Here is a 19,612-nt window from a genome sequence, read left to right on the forward strand (position 1 = left end):
TTAGGTTGCATCTTCCTGAGGTAACGTTTCGATTCCTTCCCTGATCTGCTTCTCATTTTGAATCTCCTCATTTCCCTCCTTGATTTCGGCTTCTTTTGAGTGAGCACCTGTAGCTTGCAATTCCTTACTTTCCATTTGATTTATTGCTTGCATGGTTTCTTCTAGCTCTTTTTGCAATTTGACATTATCAAAATCCTTTTCTTTCAATACCTTGATTGTCATATGTAATGTCTCTTCAAGCAGTATTCGTTTGTTTTTTTCTTCTTGTATGCTCTCCTTTAAAGCTCTTTCTGTTACATCTACCTTTTCAATGCTTTCAGGGGTTGGTTTTTCTTCGTTGTCAAATTCTTCTTTTTCTTTCTTAACTACAGTTCTAGGGGAGACAGGTAATCTTTCTATTTTCAATTCATTTAATAATTGCATGGTATCTTCCAATTCCTTTTCTAACTCTTCCACCTCCGACTTCTCATATTCTAATTCTTTGGTTGTCAGATCCAATTTTTCTTCCGCTGATAATCGTTTATCTGTTTCTTTTTGTAAATTATCCAATAAAATTTTATTTTCTTGAGTTAAGTTTTTAATTTCTTCATTAGCTCGCTTCTTTTCACTCTGAAGTTTTTCATTCTGTGCTTGTATTAAGACTGCTTTTGATTCTGCATGAATAACCAGTAAATCTTTATATGCTTTATCTATATAACATTCAACAACTTCTGCACATCCCGCGATTTTAAAACTGTCCATAAATTTTAGTGTTTTTCGAAGAACTATGATTTTGACTTCCTCTAGTTTATCTTCTGGTACCACATTACCGACTTCTGACTAAATTATTAAGTTAAGGTTAAAATTCTCTTATGCACAAATACTAATTATTTCGACGGTTACTTAATTAATTTTCGCATACCTGTACAACTTTGACGTATTGTTTATAATCTTTCTTTAGAGATTGAATTCCCTCATCGCACATCGACATAACTATTCCCTGCAATATGATAACAAGTGATGAAGTATTGGCTCGATATCGAAAACGGTAATAATTTAGTATATTATTAAATAGTACGAGCTTATGATACCCGTTAACCTAACGGGCCTTCCTTCTATCTGTAGTAATAGGGTATTAAAGTAAAATCTGTAAACGTTGTTGCATACGATTCTTAGAATTTATGATTACTGTTCTATTTCAAGGCCGGTTGGAATAATATAATACACAAGAATATTGCAATTGTAAAAATAACCTCGTGGAGTCGTTCTGCACTTGGCAAAGTTGCCCGATGCGACACAGCATCCGTCTTGGGGTCGCACTGGAAAAGGCGACATATTTTCTACGATTAGAGAAAACAAAGATATTTACTGGACTGCTCTTCATTTACATCACATCAACGATAGCTTTACTCTAGTATAATTACGTTGATATGACGTAATACTTCGGGGAAAATCATGACATGGTTAAATACACTTTTAACTTCCAGCTTTTCAGGATTACAAAAGTCTTTACAAAAATTAATCAGCTGTCGCTTCATTTCATCTTTGTCGCCTAAATTAGAAAGGGATATTTATCACATTGTTAATTGCAATAACGTTTATTAAACTAGCGAACTATTTTAGACAATGATTATGTTAAGTGTATGGGGATGAGATGTATACTACAAGCAGGAATGTTATGTAAGATTATAGAATAGAATACATACTTAATAAAATATCAACACCAACAGCTGAGTTTTCGTTGCCGTCTTTAACAGGTGATGTTGTCGGGAAAAGGTACCATTTCACATCTCGATAATGTTTACTTAAAATTCTATCAACTTTGTCCGCTCCCTAGTGATGTAGTTTATTTAGAGTTAGGTATAATCTCCTTGTACATAATTTTTCTAGCACTGATGCATGTTTCAACTAGCATTAGAATTACGGCTATATCGGAGTAACTGATAAAGTATCGATATGAAATCCTAGTTTAAACGGATATACTGTACGTGCATATGATTAATTGAAATAACATATGTTATAATACACGATTAGCTTACCGTTACGACACGCATTGCTGTAGTATTTTCGACTAAACCGAGTTGTTCATTATTTGCCAAAGAATCTCGAACAATCACGGTAGCTCTCTGTAGTAAAATAAAATTAGTAGTTAGTGATATAATACCCGTACTTTGTAATGTATTAAATATAACGAAGCGTCTGATTTTTAGATATATTATTGTATACAGCTAAAGTTTCTCATTTTAGATATATTACAGTATTACTGTTTCGAAACTATAGTCATTTCTAACATACCGGAAAGAGTAGTTTTACGTCACACTTCTCACTTGCTCGATTGAAACAGTTTTCCAGTGTCTGTCAAATATTTTAAGTTAAACAAATAGATAAAACAGGCTTAGATGATAAATACAGTGCTAATCGACGGGTTCCACTATAAGGTTAACTTATAGTAGAAACAAATTAATGTAAGTAAGTTGATCAGGTAAAATGTCTTCTTGGACCTTAAATTTTAGTAAAGCGTTGTTACGAATCGTAATTTGCACCAAGGAAAAGTTAAAACTATTATGGAAATTATATACGAGTCTACTGTCAACTTTATCCTCCATGACATTAACCTACAGTACGACTCTAAATACTGACAATCTCCTATCGTCAGGAGGAACGGCAACACCACTAATCTCTCTTAGACATAACTGAACTCAAACTTTATTGAAAAGGTTAAGTCAATTTGTAGTAAATCAATATAAACATTAATTATCGATTTATAGATAGATAATATTATAAAACTATGCAGTTATCTCTTGAAAATATGTAAAACTTTATAGATAACGGTATGTAAATATATTCCTTGATAAATTATCTTATGAAATCTATGTTACGACAGCTGTGTAAAAAGTTACTCCGTAACAATCGTTTACTCAATTCTATCATGCGAGCATGCTGTATTTCCTAACTTAGCACTTACACTTAAAATAGCGAATTCAGTGTCATCGCAATGGGTTTGGACATTAATAATCTGTCAAGAAAGAGTAATATTGAGGAAAGAAATAGATATTATACCCTTGTAACAATTATCAGCTTGAGATTAAATAAATGCTCAATTCTATCCAATTTATTACTACAACGGTTAAATTTAGGGCCAGGTACCGTTTACGGATGTTAAAGAATATCAAAATGGTAGATTGATATTGATAATGTTATCTTTAGAGATTTTGGCGACAAGATTAAAGTGGCATACGCTTACATGATGTGAGCAGATTAGAGACATCAGAATGAAGATAGTTTTATCCAAGTGGAATTCGTTACCACAGAAACCGTTGGTATCGAGAAAAACAACTACGACCTAAATAGAAATGGAAGAATATGAATAAGGCTAATGATATTATTTCTATATCCACTGGATATAGGTATTTCTAAGCAGACACTATAGCTAGTATACTGCAATTTAAATTTTATAGCAAGATAGAATGTAATTAAATTATAATGAGTATTAAAATTCCGGCGCAGTATTGAAGTATAGCATAAGTAGTTCGTCACCTTATCATCATCATTTGTTTTACATAGTAAGGGTTGCTTATAAGCATAGATGCCTTTGGCATTCATAGCAGGTTGAAAGTTCATAAAGTGGGAAGCCTGCGATTTTTGCAATTTATCGGCCGTTAACCATTCATTTTCACCAGCGATAAGTTTCCACGCTCGAGATGCAAGACCAGCTTCTTGAGCGTTAACAATCTACAATCCAAATGATGAATGCTTGTTAAAATACAATAACATGTATCTTATGATTAATTGTGTCATTGCTGACTGATCTCACGGTAACTGTCAAAGCGCTACTTGATGAAAAAATTGAATGTTATAAGTAGAATAACTATTTTACTAGCTATCTATTGACTTCACCTTTTCTTGTACAAAGAGCTTGATGATGTCCATAAGTAAAGATTTGCCAGATCGACTCTTTCCACTAATGCCGATAATCACAACCTTGGTTTTATGCAATTGTTCTAAATCGAATAGTTGTTGTAGGTTTTCTTGATGGACTTGAATTGAAAAATCATCTTTTTCTACGGTTATCAATGGAACAACTAGAGGATAAAATGGGGCAAGAATCAAATTCTGTCAACTAAACTGTTAGCTTCCTAGCAGATCGTCTTTTCAAGAAAGTGACAGCTTGTTTAATCCGTTTATTAATCAAAACTAGCCCAAATACCCTAGACTAAGGCAAAGTATCGAAGTTCTCTGGATCGTTCTTGTTCTAACAACTATCCTTACTATGACTCTTTATTTACTCGTATCCATTGATCATGATCATTTATTGTCACAGTTTTAATAATGGAATTAATGCTTATCTAGTCTAGGGCGTTAGATCCATGGGATTGCAATAGGTGATTACATTACTATCTGAAGATTAGTATTTGATCTATTCAACATCGTCTAAATCAATCCTTAAAGTGATGAAAGGCTTGGAGACTGCATGACTGAAAATAAATGAACTATTGTGCAAGTTAATCGAGGTAACAACAGATGGAGAGCAATATCTGATTTCTTGTCATGAACTCAATTGAATACGATCATCGTCTAAGGGGTAATGGGAAAAAGTGACTGGTTGAATTATCCAATGTTCTGAAATAGCAAAATTGAAAGAAGACTATCCCAACAACTGACCTTCTGGCGCTTTCTTGGGATTGAGCCATCTAGTAAAGAGCGCCATCTTCTCATCGACGACGTATGGCCTCCAACTTGAGTGAGAAAATGATCAGTAGTGGCTACAATTAGATTACATTAAAATATGCGTCGGCGTGATGGAAACTTAGAGGGACGTTCCCGCACAGTCGAGACGTAGAGTGCTACAATATGTGTCAGAGTACCCAATTCTGTTGTGTACAGGATTGCGTTATCTTATACTGTACTCTCTTACAGTCGAAAATTAGAGCGAGAACAATACACAACATGTACTGAGTGCTCTACCGATAGAAATCTTGTATGAAATCGATGCTGTAGATTGACTCCTAGACTTTCTACTGATGTCATTTGATTTATTGATTGATGGATGTTGTTGGATTGGATTGAATTTCCATCTAGCCAGTTGTGCTTCTGTTGAAGCGCTGTAAAGGTATCGCAAATACTTTTGCTGTGTGCACATTCTTACCGATAGAAATTTTGTATGAAATCGATACTGTAGATTGACTCCTACACTTTCTACTGATGTCATTTGATTTATTGATTGATGGATGTTGTTGGATTGGATTGAATTTCCATCTAGCCATTTGTGCTTCTGTTTAAGGCGCTGTAAAGGTATCGCAAATACTTTTGCTGTGTGCACATTCTTACTAACAAGAATCTCAAGACGGAAGGATAAAAGCCTCGACTGCGAATGATGACGATCGATCTCAAGCGTCATCATGATTAGTCCATGTGTAGACCCTGCCAATTTATAAGAATAGACTGCTACAAGAACCAGTATAGAATATGAAAATCCTTCATTATAGAGTCGCAATGAGTTTCATCTATTATTACCATATTGTGGACTCGAATCGACACTGGTCAGACTGGTGTACAACTTCGAAACTACTGTACTGTACACTATATCGCACTGCTTGACGATATTATCGTCACTGCAAACGTATGCAAGACGAGCTGTAATTCTCCCCACCAATACATTAAAAAGATGGAAAATGTTTCTACATTTCTGAACAGTTATTTATGATTCATTTGTGTTATACCATTTCCTATGTAAAATAGCATGGTCTCCAACAGGGCCGTCCCAATGATTCACATTGAAAGTATAGTCTAGAGAATGATTTGTATATACTACTCAATAAAGTCTGGGATTTATTAAGTAATGACTTAGTAGTCCATGACATGACTGCACATATAACTTCGAAATTAAAGCCTAATTTCAGTACTTTAATCCACAACGAGATCATTTTACTTATGAACTCTTCATTATCTTATTAAATACAGCGGAAAGTAATTAACTAAAGCTATAGCAAAATCGTCAAATGACTTTCTTCTTCATCCAATCTACAGTGTACAGTGTACAGTACTGTACGGACAGTAGTCAAAATCCGTACTGTACACTCTGCCATGACTGTGATTCAGTGTGGTACTGGTACTGAACTAGGACCGTACTGGTACCTTCTTTCTGCCATTTGACTGACATCCAAACACATCCACGCCCAAAACACTCGTCAGCGATAAGGAGTTAAAGCACTTGCTACGGTGTTGGAGCTCATGTAACATTGTTTACAGACTGGATTAACAAGTTGCTGCTGAGGTCTAATGAGACTGATCGGGATTCGAGCCAGCATAACAGCAGCAGTAGTTGGTCATCTGATTTGCCCTTCTACAGTTCTACTTGCAGCCTTTTGCTGTTTTATACTGGGCAGCAAGTAATTCTAGACCTGTTTTATTGGCAAGTGCATGCTCGTAAAGGTGAATGGTACACTTGTAGGTGAAGACTAGCTCGATTGTTTACCGACTGCAGGAAAATTATATTACAGTTCGACAGTAATCTCTCTCCAAAGCAAATTCTAACTATGGCTCTTAAAATGACAGTGGAAGAATTTCAAGAGCAGGAAGAATCTACTGCTGATGGTTGGCGAAATATGTGGGAAAATGGCCAGTTAGATCAATCTGCTGAAAAAGTTCAAGCACAACTCGTTCAATTTCATGGTTTACTTCTAGCAGCACAGCGTACCAATCGAATTTTTGTGCCAATGTGTGGTAAAACTAAGGATTTATTGTGGTTGGCTGGTAAAGGAGCTACCGTTGTGGGGACTGAATTTGCTGCTTATGCATGTGAAAGCTTTTTCAAGGACAACAATGTTCCTTTTGATGTTGTAGATCTGGATGGCGTCAATGGGAAAGCGTACTTTAGTACCGATGATAAATTAAACATCACTATTTATCAATGTGATCATTATTTACTAACCTCATCTATGGTCGGTTTTACCTTTGACGGTGTATGGGATAGAGGGTCTTTTAACTCTGTGCCAACCAAAGATCGCAACAAGTACGTTAATCATATGAAAACACTTTTAACCAGTACAGCAACGATGCTCGTTGTTGTCGTGGAATACGAAATTATCAGCCAGTCGGATGAAAGGCATAATATCCCAAGTGCTGAGGAATGCCTTCTTTCAGCGTTTGCACCGAGTGCAAACATTGAGAAAATCGATCGTTCAATCACTGAGTGGCAAGGTGATGACAATCAGGTCATCCAAATGCCAGAAATTTTATTCAAAATTCATTTCAAGTAATTGTAATTGGCCTAAAAGTTACTACGATCATCATTAGAGATGTTCTTTTAATTGTTGCGTCTTTTATATTCGTAAGCACATATATCCGTTTGTTACGAGCAATATCTGAAATCAGTCATTATTATAGAACTTTAATATCCACGGCATCCATGACTGTAATACAGTAATCTATGTTTGGTTATATTATTCAACTGCACATAATATTTCGATTCTAGGGTTACAAATGTTATTTCTCCTTCTCGGCAGAATACTGCGCCTAATACTATACGATAATATTTCTCAAGCTAGCCATAGTAATGCTGATCGATTATGTTAAAAAAGCATTTTATGGGTAACTGATCAATGTAAGAATTAGAAAATACAGTAATTGGGGTTACTGATTGCATCTTTTTTCATTTCATTATTTTAAATATTAAATAGAAGCGCCTTATAATTTCAACGAACTGGGTAAATTATACAATGTGCTCAACGATATCGGGCCATGTTAGCCATATCACGGAAATTACTATCTTGCTACATTGGCTACAGATTCAAGCCTTATAATGTATTATTGCGCCTATATTAAATGTATTTGTACAGCAACAAAAACAACCGATTTTAATCTCTTAGGGCTTGAGGTATGACTAGAATACTTTGGATATTAAAATTTAGGGCTGTACTCACGTTTTCATTATCGCAAATGTACGCAATCACTTTACAAAAAGGATTCAAAATGAACATCTTTATGCTTCCAATTTTGGTCATCCATTGCTGTCATAACTATACTAACTCAAGCTATAGAGTATTTCGCGATTGAAATATAGAGAAAATTTTTTCTGTAAAGTTGTCGATATTTTTAAATATTAATGATGACACGCATCAGGAAGTCATATCACATTTATTAACCCGTTGTAGTATAATTATGTGGATTGTAAAGTCTTTAGGAGACTCAAATTATTTTTCTACCAAACACAGCATGTACTATATGGATTACGATAAAGTTCATAACCACCAATTATTATCTATTAACTATCTGCCTTTAAATTACGCTGTCTAAGAATGAATTAATCTATTGCACAATTAAGTTTACGATTTGGCAGTTATATATTGGCTTAGTAATTATTTGTATGTCTTAGATAAAATGCAATAAAGGTTACTAACCCATTATATTTATGACTTAGATACGAAAATAAACCACATTGTATTGCAGAAGTAGTAGTAATCTACTCTAGCATTCTGTTAATACAGTATGTATATGTATTCACTGTCAGTTAATGTTAGTTAATTAGACGATAATCAATTTAACATTATTATAGTTCTAAATCAGACACAAGTAGAACCATGGCAAAATAACTCCTAGCTCTAATCAGTGTTGAAAATAGTTATTATAGTATGATTAATTTACAACTATAAACGATGATTTCGAAAATTTGATATCATTCTTAAGTTAGAAATCTTCTTTTTATATTATATGGTACTAGATATCGTACTGTACTAATTATTGCTTTGTCTATAATCATGGTGATCATACTTGTAGTAAGACTATAGTTATGCAGGATTGCACAACTTAAATTGATATGCATAACTTAAATAGATAATGATGAAAGTATGATAATATGAACGTAAAAACAGTTTTAATCAAGAGAAATAACTTCAGTTATAAATAAAATAAAATTTAACATTTTTTTTTATCAAAAATAAGTCCAGGATTGCAAGAAAAAGATTGAATCTATATCTTCTAGGCGACAGCAGTGTCGCACTCCTTTTCACCGACTACTAGATATAGATTTGCATGATGAGGCTCTACTTATCGTTACTAATCTTTTAAGATAATAATAACAACATAGTCAGCACCGATATTCATTACTATGTTCATAATCTTTAACAGGATTTAAAATGAATAGGAAACATATACTATACCCCTGCAATTTTAACACGAAGCATAAACCGCAGAACTAGCAATTGTATTAATTATTGTTTAGTTCGTTAATTTCGCTTCGCCTTGAAATTTTTTCTTCTTTTACAATTTGGGAATTACAAGCTATACAACTTTCGTTTTCATCCTGGTAGTATCTAGCACTTAGCGTTGGTATTACTCTTTCTGCAAACTATTCATTAGCTTACATCTTGCTGAGGTAACCTTTCAATTCCTTCACTGACCTGCTTCTCATCTCGATTCTCTTCATTTTCCTCCTTGATCGCGGCTTCCTTGAATATGCACCTTACTAAGCTAACCTTTCAATTCCTTCACTAATCTGCTTCTCATTTGAATCTCTTCATTTCTCTTCTTGATTGCGGCTTCTTTTGAGTGTGCACATGTAGCTTGCAATTCCTTACTTTCCATTTCATTTATCACTTGTTTGATTTCTTCTAGCTTTCTTTGCAATTTGACATTATCAAAATATTTTTTTTTCAATAGCTTGATTATCATATCTAATATCCCTTCAAGTAGTATTCGTTTATTTTCTTGTATACTCTCCTTCAAAGTTCTATCTGTTATGTTTACCTTCTCAATGCTTTCAGGATTGGTTTTTCTTCGTTGTCAAATTCTTCATTCTCTTTCTTAACTACAGTTCTATGGGAGACAGGTAATCTTTTATTTTCAATTCGTTTAATAATTGCATGACATCTTTCGATTCCTTTTTTTAACTCGACCACCTCAAACTTCTCATGTTCTAATTCTTTGGTTGTCAGATCCAATTATTCTTCTGCTGATAATCGCTTGTCTTTTTCTTTTTGTAAATTGTCCGATAAAATTTTCTTTTCTTGGGTTAATTTTTATTTCTTCATTAGCTCGCTTCTTTTCACTTTGGACTTCTTCATTTTCTGCTTGTATTAAGACTGCTTCTGATTCTGCATGAAGAACCTGTAAATATTTAAATGCTTTGTCTTTATAATATTCGACTACTTCCGCATAGCCCGCGATTTTTAAACTGTCTATATATTTTAGCGTTTTTCGAAGAACTCTATTTTTTACTTTCTCTAATTCATCTTCGAATGGTACCATCACACGTACCACATTGTCGACTTTTGGCTAAATTATTAAGTTAAGGTTAAAATCCTCTTATGCACAAATACTAATTATTTCGACGGTTACACAATTAACTTTTCCATACCTTCACAGCTTCGAAGTCTAGTTCATAATCTTTCTTTAAAGAGCGAAGCCCCTCATCGCACATCGCCATAACAATTCCCTGCAATATGATAAAAAGTGATAAAGTATTGGTTCGATACCGAAAACGATAATAATTTAGTTTATTATTAAATAGTACGAGTTTATAGTACCCGTTAACCTTATGGGCCTTCCTTCTATCTGTAGTAATAGGGTATTAAATAAATTAAAATCTGTAAACGTTTTTGCCTACGATTCTAAAAATTTATGATTACTGTTCTATTTCAAGGCCGGTTAGAATAATATAATACGCATGAATATCATAATTGTAAAAATAACCTTGTGAAGTCGTTCTGCACTTGGTAAAGTTGCGTAATGCGATCTGTCATTCGTTTTATAATCATACTGGAAAAGGCGACATCTTTTCTACGAATAGAGAATAATAATGATATTTTACACGACTGTTCTTCATTTACATCAAATCAACGATAGTTTATTTCTCATCTAATTTACCTTAATGTAGCGTAATACTTCCGGACAAGTCATGACATGGTTAAATACGTTTTTAACTTCCAGCTTTTCGGTGTTGCAGTCTAAGGTTACAGTTATAGGTTCTAAGTTCTAATAATGAATCATAGACTATAAATTATCAGCATGTTATGTTATCAAAATGCTTGTCTGTATCGTGTCTAGCAATTGAGTCAACTTTAATATCTTTATCGGACAACGCTGCTAAGTAACAAAACGATTCGTTACTATTACAGGTAGAATCTTTTCAAAAAGGAAAGTCTTAAGACCTCTTCGGTTTTGCTTCACACGATCATTCAATTACTCGGCTAATGTATGTACAGGACAACCTTCAATAAAGTCAATGAAGTAATAGCGAAGTGCGAGCTGCATTTTATGGAAAGTATCACTAGTCAACCTCAAGATCCACCATAATAGTCACTGCAGGCATATGCAAAACAGGCTGCGATCATCCCACTCGTACAGTAGAATCATAGAAAGTATTTTTGACTTTACTGAACAGTTCTTTATTTTTTTGTCTATAAAATTCCAGGGTCTACAGCAGCAGGGACCGTCCGAAGCAAGTACTGTATAACACATCATGCCCATTTAAAACTAATTCTCCAGAATTTAAGGGGAAAAAGCTAAAAAATTGGCCTTTTTACTGGACAGTGGTCCGATATTTTCAGATTAATCTCCAGGCTATAATTAGTACGGAAATATTTGTGTTGGAGTTTTGTTCAGAATATGTTGACAAATAAGATGGGCCAGGATCGTATAGAAGGGTGGGTTTAGGGCAGAGAGCGAGAGTAGCTTCTCAGATTTGCTAACATGAGGATTCCTAGAAGAATGTTCTACTATTAGCTATAGCCTTTTTATTGCTCATATTCTGTAATCTTTTTATGGATGTAATGAAGTTATTCTTATCCTAAGGCACTCAGTCTCAGCATTACTGTGAACCAGTAGTTTGGAATAGTTTAGAAGTAACAATTATTACAGGTCCAAATTGCAAAGCTACTCGCTGCCGATGACTTTATTTATTTGCACTCAGAAGTCCATAAATAAACTCGAAGGTTTCTACGAATGCTGTAACTATGGTGTGCATAGAGCACAGTACACGCCCCAGGCGCACCCCAATCCTCAACTCGTTAAGGTAGGGCGCATTATTATTGACAAGCCCTTAAATAGACGGTCGAGGTTGCAGCTTGGAGACTGATCTTGCCAGTTTCCCAGCAGTAGGAGTGATTGGTTGGTCATCTTATTTCCCTTGTACAGTTCCACTTTCAGCCTTTTGCTATTTTATACTGGGCAATAGGCAGTCATTAATTATAGACCAGTTTTATGGGTAAGTTCGTGTTCGTGAGGAAAGAGTAATCTGTCTGGATCGTGGAACTAAAATTAGTCATCTGTACTCTACACTGGAAGACGAGCTTAATTATTTACCAATTGCAGGAAAATCATAATCACCCTTGATAGAAAGTGAATGATGGCATTCAAAATGACAGTGGAAGAATTTCAAGAGCAGGAAGAATTTACTGCTGATGGTTGGCGAGATATATGGGAAAAGGGCCAGTTAGATCAATCTGCTGAAAAAGTTCAAGCACAACTCGTTCAATTTCATAGTTTACTTCTAGCACCACAGCGTACCAATCGAATTTTTGTGCCAATGTGTGGTAAAGCTAAGGATTTATTGTGGTTGGCTGGTAAAGGAGCTACCGTTGTGGGGACTGAATTTGCTGCTTATGCATGTGAAAGCTTTTTCAAGGACAACAATGTTCCTTTTGATGTTGTAGATCTGGATGGCGTCAATGGGAAAGCGTACTTTAGTACCGATGATAAATTAAACATCACTATTTATCAATGTGATCATTATTTACTAACCTCATCTATGGTCGGTTTTACCTTTGACGGTGTATGGGATAGAGGGTCTTTTAACTCTGTGCCAACCAAAGATCGCAACAAGTACGTTAATCATATGAAAACACTTTTAACCAGTACAGCAACGATGCTCGTTGTTGTCGTGGAATACGAAATTATCAGTCAGTCGGATGAAAGGCATAATATCCCAAGTGCTGAGGAATGCCTTCTTTCAGCGTTTGCACCGAGTGCAAACATTGAGAAAATCGATCGTTCTATCACTGAGTGGCAAGGTGATAACAATCAGGTCATCCAAATGCCAGAAATTTTATTCAAAATTCATTTCAAGTAATTGTAATTGGCCTAAGTGTTACTACAATCATCATCAGCGATCTTTTTATGATTGCATCTTTTCTACGCGTATACCTGCAATCCCTCACTATTATTATCGAATTCTAATATCCACGGCATCCATGACTGTATTGCAGTAATCTATTTTGGAGAATGATTCAATTGCCCATGCTATGCCTATTCTAAAGTTACAAATGCTATTACTCCTTCTTTGCAGAATATTGTACTTGATACTAGATGATAATATTTCTCATGGTAGTCAAAATTATGATGAATCGTTTTTGTTCAATATTTCATGGGTCGTTAATAAATGTAAAAATTAGCAAATGCAGTAATTAAGATTACTGATTGCATCTTGTTTCATTTCATGACTTTAACTATTCAATTGGTGAGCCTTGTAATTTCAACAGTCTGAGTAAATTATATTTACTATACAAATAAATTAGATAATGTGCTTAACGATATCGGCCCATGTTCGCCATATCCCGAAAATTGCTCTCTTGCTACATTAACTACAGATTCTAGCCTTATAATGTCCCCTTGTGCCTATATTTTTTAAAGGCGTTTACAGAGCAACAAAAGCAACCATTTTGAATCCGTTAAGGCTTGAGGTATGATTAGGATACCTTGGATGTTGAAACTTAGGACTGTACTCACGTTTTCATGGTCGCAAGCGTACAAAGCTATAGTGTATTTCGTGATTAAAGCATTACGAAAAATTCTCCCCTGAAGTTGTCAATATTTATTTATAATTATCAATGATGCAATTTATCTACAAGTCATAGTACAATTAACTCAACTACTGTATGACTTTAAAAGACCGATACAAGTATTGCATGCCATATATTGGAAAGTATTTTATTGCTGTTAACAGCTGCATGAAAATCAGTAACGAGAGACTTGTAACTTAATACCGTTGAATAATTGAGTGGATAAATATAGCCGTATGGGAGGCTTATTCAGTAAGTGTAGCTACTATTAACGAAAAATCGTAGGAATGAGACGTGTGCAACTCAAAGTAGGTAGAGAGACAGCAAAGTATTTTCCAATTATTGCTGTTAAAAGATCAAAATATTCTCTAGTAAACTTGTTTAGGCGTCAAGGACATCGTAACAACTCAAATGATAGGAAATAGGTAGCAATACCGATCATAAAAATGATCCATTTTATGCGCATCACCATTCTACAACTATAATTAGTAGAATGGATGCCATTGAATGATAATAGTACTGCACACTATCCGCCGCAACAAATATTAAGTTTGAGCCAAGATTATAATTGGTCAATGTTAAGATACCAAAGTTGATATAGAACCTCATGTTATGATTATTACATTATTATTTTAGTTAGTCCTTAGAGGTACTCCTGAGTAATAAGATTATACAATAAAAGCTATAAGAGACCATAGTAGAAAAAAATCTAGCAGCTCATACTGATACTGTACTTATTCGAATTAGAATATCTAGTAAAGTTTTGACAGACATTGAAAAGTGCCTTTCAAGTTCTATTAGTACCTGAATTAATTAAAACAAGCCCACTGCAGTCCATACGATAAATTAGAGAACACTGCAGTCAAATATGATCAATTAGAGAAAATATACGAGCATTTGTTTTAATTAAATTTAACTTTGAATAAAATTTCGCCAACTTCCATGACTTGATTTTCAAATTCATGTCTTTCAGTAATCGAGCGTTCAATGAGTTCGACACTTGCTAGAGGCTTAAAAGCGATATAAATACCCTCTTCAGCAGTAGGGATATCGTGATTTGCATCGCCTTCACTGACAATCTCATATTCTGAAACTGCGACTAAAACAGTAGCCGAACTAGTCAATAAAGTGCTCATATGTTGCACATATTCAGCTCTGCGTTTCATGGGTACCGAATTAAATGCTCCTCTGTCCCAAACGCTGTCCAATGGATAACCAACAATGCGTGGTGACAACTGGTAATGATCGCATTGAAATATTCTAATATCTAACTTTTCATCTTTACTGCAATATACGTTGCCATCAATGCCATCTAGAGCACGTATCTCATAAGGTATTTGATTTTCGGTGAAAAAATTTTGGCAAGCAAAAGCGACACATTCAGAGCCAACCACAGAGCATCCTTTTCGAGCAAGCCATAATAAATCCAACGAGTTACCACATAAAGGTACAAAAACACGATTATGGCGATCTGATTGAATAATCATCTCATGGAATTTAACCATCATGGGATGAAATTTGGACGTCATACTGCCTAATTGGCCATCATTCCACATCTTTTCCCAATCTTGAACTGTATAACTATCGTATTCATTGAATTCATCAACAGTCATTGGTTGCGCCATGATGTCAATAATTTCGTGTGGATTCTATCGATTACTGTGAGACCAAAAAAGAGTGGAGATCGTTAAAACAGCTTTGGAATAGGTGTATTTATCCAATAATCTTCTACAATTTCAGCAATAAAATGATCTTTAGCAATTGCTTATGGATCTATATGCAATTTCTTCTTCGTCCTTGTACTAGCTGGTGGATAAATAATTCGTGCAAGCAGAGAGCTTCCTTCTGGACAGGATGGTAGAATACTTTTGAAAGGGGACAGACAGGACTGAAAGGACGGTGCTTGGTCGTGACAATTATTTTGCTTGTCGTTACTCAAATACAGATCACTGTTTGATGTTTTAGACCATTGTGACAACCTCTTTGGCGATTGTACTACCAAAATTGATGTCACCTTATTCAGAGTACTGATACTGGACAGTCATTTTTGGATCAATATGTGCATGGAGGTGACATTATTATTACACAGTCGCAGAATCTATCGATGGGTACACCCGTATACATTATCGAGTAGTTCATAGTATAGCATAATCTATTGCTAGTCGCCTCCAACACTGGGTCGATGACTGTGCAAAACTACGGTTAAAAGAAAACCTCTAGTCAATTACTCAAACATAGGCTGGAATAGAAGGTTGTGACCATGACTACCAAGTCCATTCCTATAAGAAATCGATCAAATCCGTCAGCATTGCGCATACGCAATGCTGACGCATTCCATCACTTCCAATTTCACATCTTGCAAAAGAGCAAAAGGATCGCTGGAAGAGCAAGAAAATTCTTCGTCATGCCTGTAGTCAGTGTCAGTACGCCAGAAGAATTCAATGATATTCTTCAGGAAGTCGGAAGGTAATGCTACAGCATATTGTAATCGTGTTGTTCTGCATGAAACGCATGTCTAGTGGGTCGACGAGCCATGCCAATCTCCAGTCTTGCTCTTAAGAATGGAGCAGTTAGAAGTACAACTTGCAAATGGCTGAGCAGTGTCATGCTTTATACTTTCCTATCTGGGCTATCATGATTCATAGTGAATATCAATACTATTCCAAGCTTATCGTTATATACTTTACGCAATAATCACTTCCATTCATAGTCAACTACTTGGCAACTCTGATTGTGCCTGAGTGGAAAGTATATGTACAGTACACTGTACAGTATAGCAAATATCAATCATCTGTAACCTAGACAACGATCGCTAGCTTAAGAACTGGCATGGTAGCATAATGTATTAGCTGCTAGAAGGATGCAAAGACTATGCCATGGCAGGATAAATATTGATGATGACATTATATTTATTATCTATCATAGTGCACTAACTGTGGTTCACTTTTGGGCGACATGGGCCGCGCAATGCTTGCAAATGAATGTTGTCTTAGACGAACTTGCCAACAAATACCTCAATATCAAATTTGTCAAGGTTTGTCCATACAATAAGACGACCCTTCTACTTCTTAATATTCTCCTAGTATTTGTAAATGGAGATAGATAGTGCATTGCACTATAGATTATACTGATTAGCGTAGGCTGACTATGTTTACAATTGGGCAATTTCGATTTTAAGGATAAGACTGTTATAATGGACACGGGTTGTGGAATGATCCAACTTTCTATTGTAACATGCTATTTCAATCATAATTTATGTCTGCCTTCTTATTGCAATCATAGATTGAAGCAGAATCTATGCCCGAAATATCACTTCAATATAATATTGCTGCTGTACCGACGTTCATCTTGATGAAGGTATAGTGCAAATAATTGGACGAATAAATATAGAGATACTTGGCGATACCATTTGCACTGATATTTATTATATTATATATTACTACTGTACGGGGTATTAGGCTGCCAAAGAAATTGACAGAATTAATGGCGCTAATACCAGTTTACTAGTTACAAAAGTTGGACAACATACAAATACTACTGTGCCGGTATCCTTGGATTCTATCCAAACACCTCAAGAAACTAAAGAAGTAGGAAGAAATTGAACTTCATACCTCTAGCTTGATATCAAAAATGAACTTGCCTTATTCTTATGTTAAAATATCTACGACTATTTATGCAGGAAGTGAACTCTAGAATTAAAAAACTGCTAAACAGTCATAAATGCATGTTATTTATGAAAGGAGTCCCAGACGAGCCCAAATGTGGTAAGAAATACATGAGTGCTGGATCACCATTACTTTTTGGAACAATCCTTTATAAATACTTTGGCAATGAAGATTTACTGTTTTATTTATCTCTGTTGATATTTTTAAACCTTTAGGATTTAGCCGTCAATTGATAAACATATTAAATGACCACAATGTCGATTATGGTTACTTTAATATCCTGAGTGACAATGAAATTAGGCAAGGTTTGTGTAAACGAGCCAACGGCCTTGTTATAATCTTCAAATATTTCTACGCATGTACACGAATCGTTTTAGTGCTGAGTGTGCCAAAAACTGAAGTAGTCTGTTATGTGCAGGTTTAAAGAAATACTCAGATTGGCCTACGTATCCTCAGCTTTATGTTGATGGTGAAATGCTAGGTGGTTTAGATATTGTAAAGGTTCGCTATTACTGTTTATATACTTTATGGATATTATCCGTTTTTTTTCTTTCATATCTAGTAGTTTCCTAACTTAATATATTAAGGTTAATATACGTATATAGGACATGATAGAAAGTGGAGATTTTGCGTCAATGGTACCTAAGAAACAGAATGTAAATGAGAGAATCGAAAAATTGTTAAAATCGTCCAAAGTCCTCCTTTTCATGAAGGGATCGCCAGATGTAAAGATATTTTCTATGTACTGTAGATCATTTAGAATCGAATAGATCATGACATTGACTGCATAAAATAATGATCGTTATAGACACCGAAATGTGGCTTCAGTAAGCGTACCTGTGAAATTTTGAATGAAACTGGGTACGTTAATAGCGTTATTTATTCGTCATATACTATGATTATCGTCAGATTAATTATAGATGTATTAGTATAGTGGTATGTGGGTTATACGCTTAGTGGCTTAGCACAAAGCTCTAAGAATACCATGCTTATCTCATTTATAGGGTAGCATATGCGACTTTCGATATCCTGGCTGATCAAGAGGTTCGAAGATATGCAACACATTTAGTAATAGTTTGATTCTTAAATTAGCTGTTGTACGTTAAAGTTTTTATCTTTATCTCGATCAGGTTCGTGCTGGCTTAAAAAAGTACTCAGATTGGCCTACATACCCTCAATTATATGTTGATGGTCAATTCATTGGTGGTCTCGATATCATTGAAGTAAATCTTCTAATCTAATAATATTAATCTGACTTGATACTGATATATATTTAACCTTCTTTTCTCTCTAATTTAACCTAGGAAATGTATGAATCGAACGAATTGATCACCTGCTTGAAAGGAGAATAATTGAAATTATCCAAGACCTGAATCTTATTCAGTTATAATTGCATAACGCATGACTTCCTATTAAGTTATAACTTATCAACTGTTCTCTCATGGATGTAATGAACACAATGATTTCTTGATGAATTCTTAATTCGTATGATATCTAAGAGATAGAAATGAGCACTAATGCTTGCATTTCTACGTCAGTTACTGTAATGAATCTGTTTGTATCTAGTATAAATCATTCACAAGAGATGTACTATTAACTTTTTATGCAATCGCGGTTTTTAAACCACATACCAGCAAATATTTTACTAACCAGTCTGATTCTCAGTAACATTGCTGTTGCCGTTATTGTCTACCGTGGAATGCAGAAAATTGTAAAGAACTTAAAAACATTGGCGTCCATTCAAGAGTTTATGTACAAAATTACCCTTATGTGAATGTGTGAATGTCGATAGTAGGCATCAAATAGACATACTAGGTATCATACTGTTTGCAGCAGTATCTTGAATTGTAAAATAAAATTAGTGACAAAACGGCGTAACGGGCTTACAGATACTGTGTAGCTTTTATAGACTACCCTATAAACTCAAGATTAATTGCTGAACCCTAATAGCAATGCACGTATAAAATATCAAATTTATTAAGGATAAAAACGAGTTTTACTTTTTAGATCTCGCTACTTTTCAGCGGGTAATTTTGCGACAAGTATGCGTAGCGCAATTAATTACGGTAACCTAAAATTTTAATGAAAACCATCAGGAATAAATATTATATTGCCCAATATATGCTATGTAACCTTTCATAAAATTTTTTACTACAGTAAATGGAGGTGATTTTATGTGCATTCTATGTTAAT

The 19,612-nt window shown here is 34.7% G+C and overlaps 6 protein-coding genes across 6 annotated transcripts; 3 read left to right on the plus strand and 3 right to left on the minus strand.

The window, feature by feature from the left end:
* Nucleotides 1–4,687, minus strand: TRIADDRAFT_60798 (uncharacterized protein; the record flags this gene model as incomplete). Its single annotated transcript, XM_002116762.1, has 12 exons — nucleotides 1–819; nucleotides 902–979; nucleotides 1,233–1,319; nucleotides 1,404–1,531; nucleotides 1,686–1,812; nucleotides 2,019–2,105; nucleotides 2,275–2,334; nucleotides 2,945–2,995; nucleotides 3,224–3,322; nucleotides 3,517–3,711; nucleotides 3,877–4,061; nucleotides 4,642–4,687. 12 exons carry the CDS (start codon nucleotides 4,685–4,687, stop codon nucleotides 1–3), a joined length of 1,962 nt encoding a protein of 653 aa, XP_002116798.1.
* Nucleotides 4,688–6,515: 1,828 nt separating this feature from the next.
* TRIADDRAFT_60799 (uncharacterized protein) lies at nucleotides 6,516–7,781 on the plus strand (the record flags this gene model as incomplete). The annotated part of the gene is made up of 2 exons (XM_002116694.1): nucleotides 6,516–7,193; nucleotides 7,659–7,781. 2 exons carry the CDS (start codon nucleotides 6,516–6,518, stop codon nucleotides 7,779–7,781), a joined length of 801 nt encoding a protein of 266 aa, XP_002116730.1.
* Nucleotides 7,782–9,885: 2,104 nt separating this feature from the next.
* On the minus strand, nucleotides 9,886–10,875 carry TRIADDRAFT_60800 (uncharacterized protein; the record flags this gene model as incomplete). Its single annotated transcript, XM_002116763.1, has 4 exons — nucleotides 9,886–10,251; nucleotides 10,334–10,411; nucleotides 10,669–10,755; nucleotides 10,843–10,875. 4 exons carry the CDS (start codon nucleotides 10,873–10,875, stop codon nucleotides 9,886–9,888), a joined length of 564 nt encoding a protein of 187 aa, XP_002116799.1.
* Nucleotides 10,876–12,334: 1,459 nt separating this feature from the next.
* TRIADDRAFT_60801 (expressed hypothetical protein) lies at nucleotides 12,335–14,417 on the plus strand (the record flags this gene model as incomplete). The annotated part of the gene is made up of 3 exons (XM_002116695.1): nucleotides 12,335–12,986; nucleotides 13,606–13,655; nucleotides 14,391–14,417. 3 exons carry the CDS (start codon nucleotides 12,335–12,337, stop codon nucleotides 14,415–14,417), a joined length of 729 nt encoding a protein of 242 aa, XP_002116731.1.
* A 239-nt stretch (nucleotides 14,418–14,656) lies between these two features.
* On the minus strand, nucleotides 14,657–15,379 carry TRIADDRAFT_60802 (uncharacterized protein; the record flags this gene model as incomplete). Its single annotated transcript, XM_002116764.1, has 1 exon — nucleotides 14,657–15,379. The coding sequence occupies one exon, from the start codon at nucleotides 15,377–15,379 to the stop codon at nucleotides 14,657–14,659; it is 723 nt and encodes a 240-aa protein (XP_002116800.1).
* A 635-nt stretch (nucleotides 15,380–16,014) lies between these two features.
* On the plus strand, nucleotides 16,015–18,771 carry TRIADDRAFT_60803 (uncharacterized protein; the record flags this gene model as incomplete). The annotated part of the gene is made up of 12 exons (XM_002116696.1): nucleotides 16,015–16,220; nucleotides 16,680–16,788; nucleotides 17,037–17,111; nucleotides 17,213–17,341; nucleotides 17,434–17,518; nucleotides 17,635–17,724; nucleotides 17,838–17,920; nucleotides 18,025–18,144; nucleotides 18,228–18,280; nucleotides 18,424–18,463; nucleotides 18,550–18,642; nucleotides 18,724–18,771. The coding sequence occupies 12 exons, from the start codon at nucleotides 16,015–16,017 to the stop codon at nucleotides 18,769–18,771; spliced, it is 1,131 nt and encodes a 376-aa protein (XP_002116732.1).
* Nucleotides 18,772–19,612: the final 841 nt, after the last annotated feature.

This window comes from Trichoplax adhaerens, genomic scaffold (genome assembly GCF_000150275.1).
Source record: "Trichoplax adhaerens TRIADscaffold_17 genomic scaffold, whole genome shotgun sequence".
Taxonomy (NCBI): Eukaryota; Metazoa; Placozoa; class Uniplacotomia; order Trichoplacea; family Trichoplacidae; genus Trichoplax; species Trichoplax adhaerens.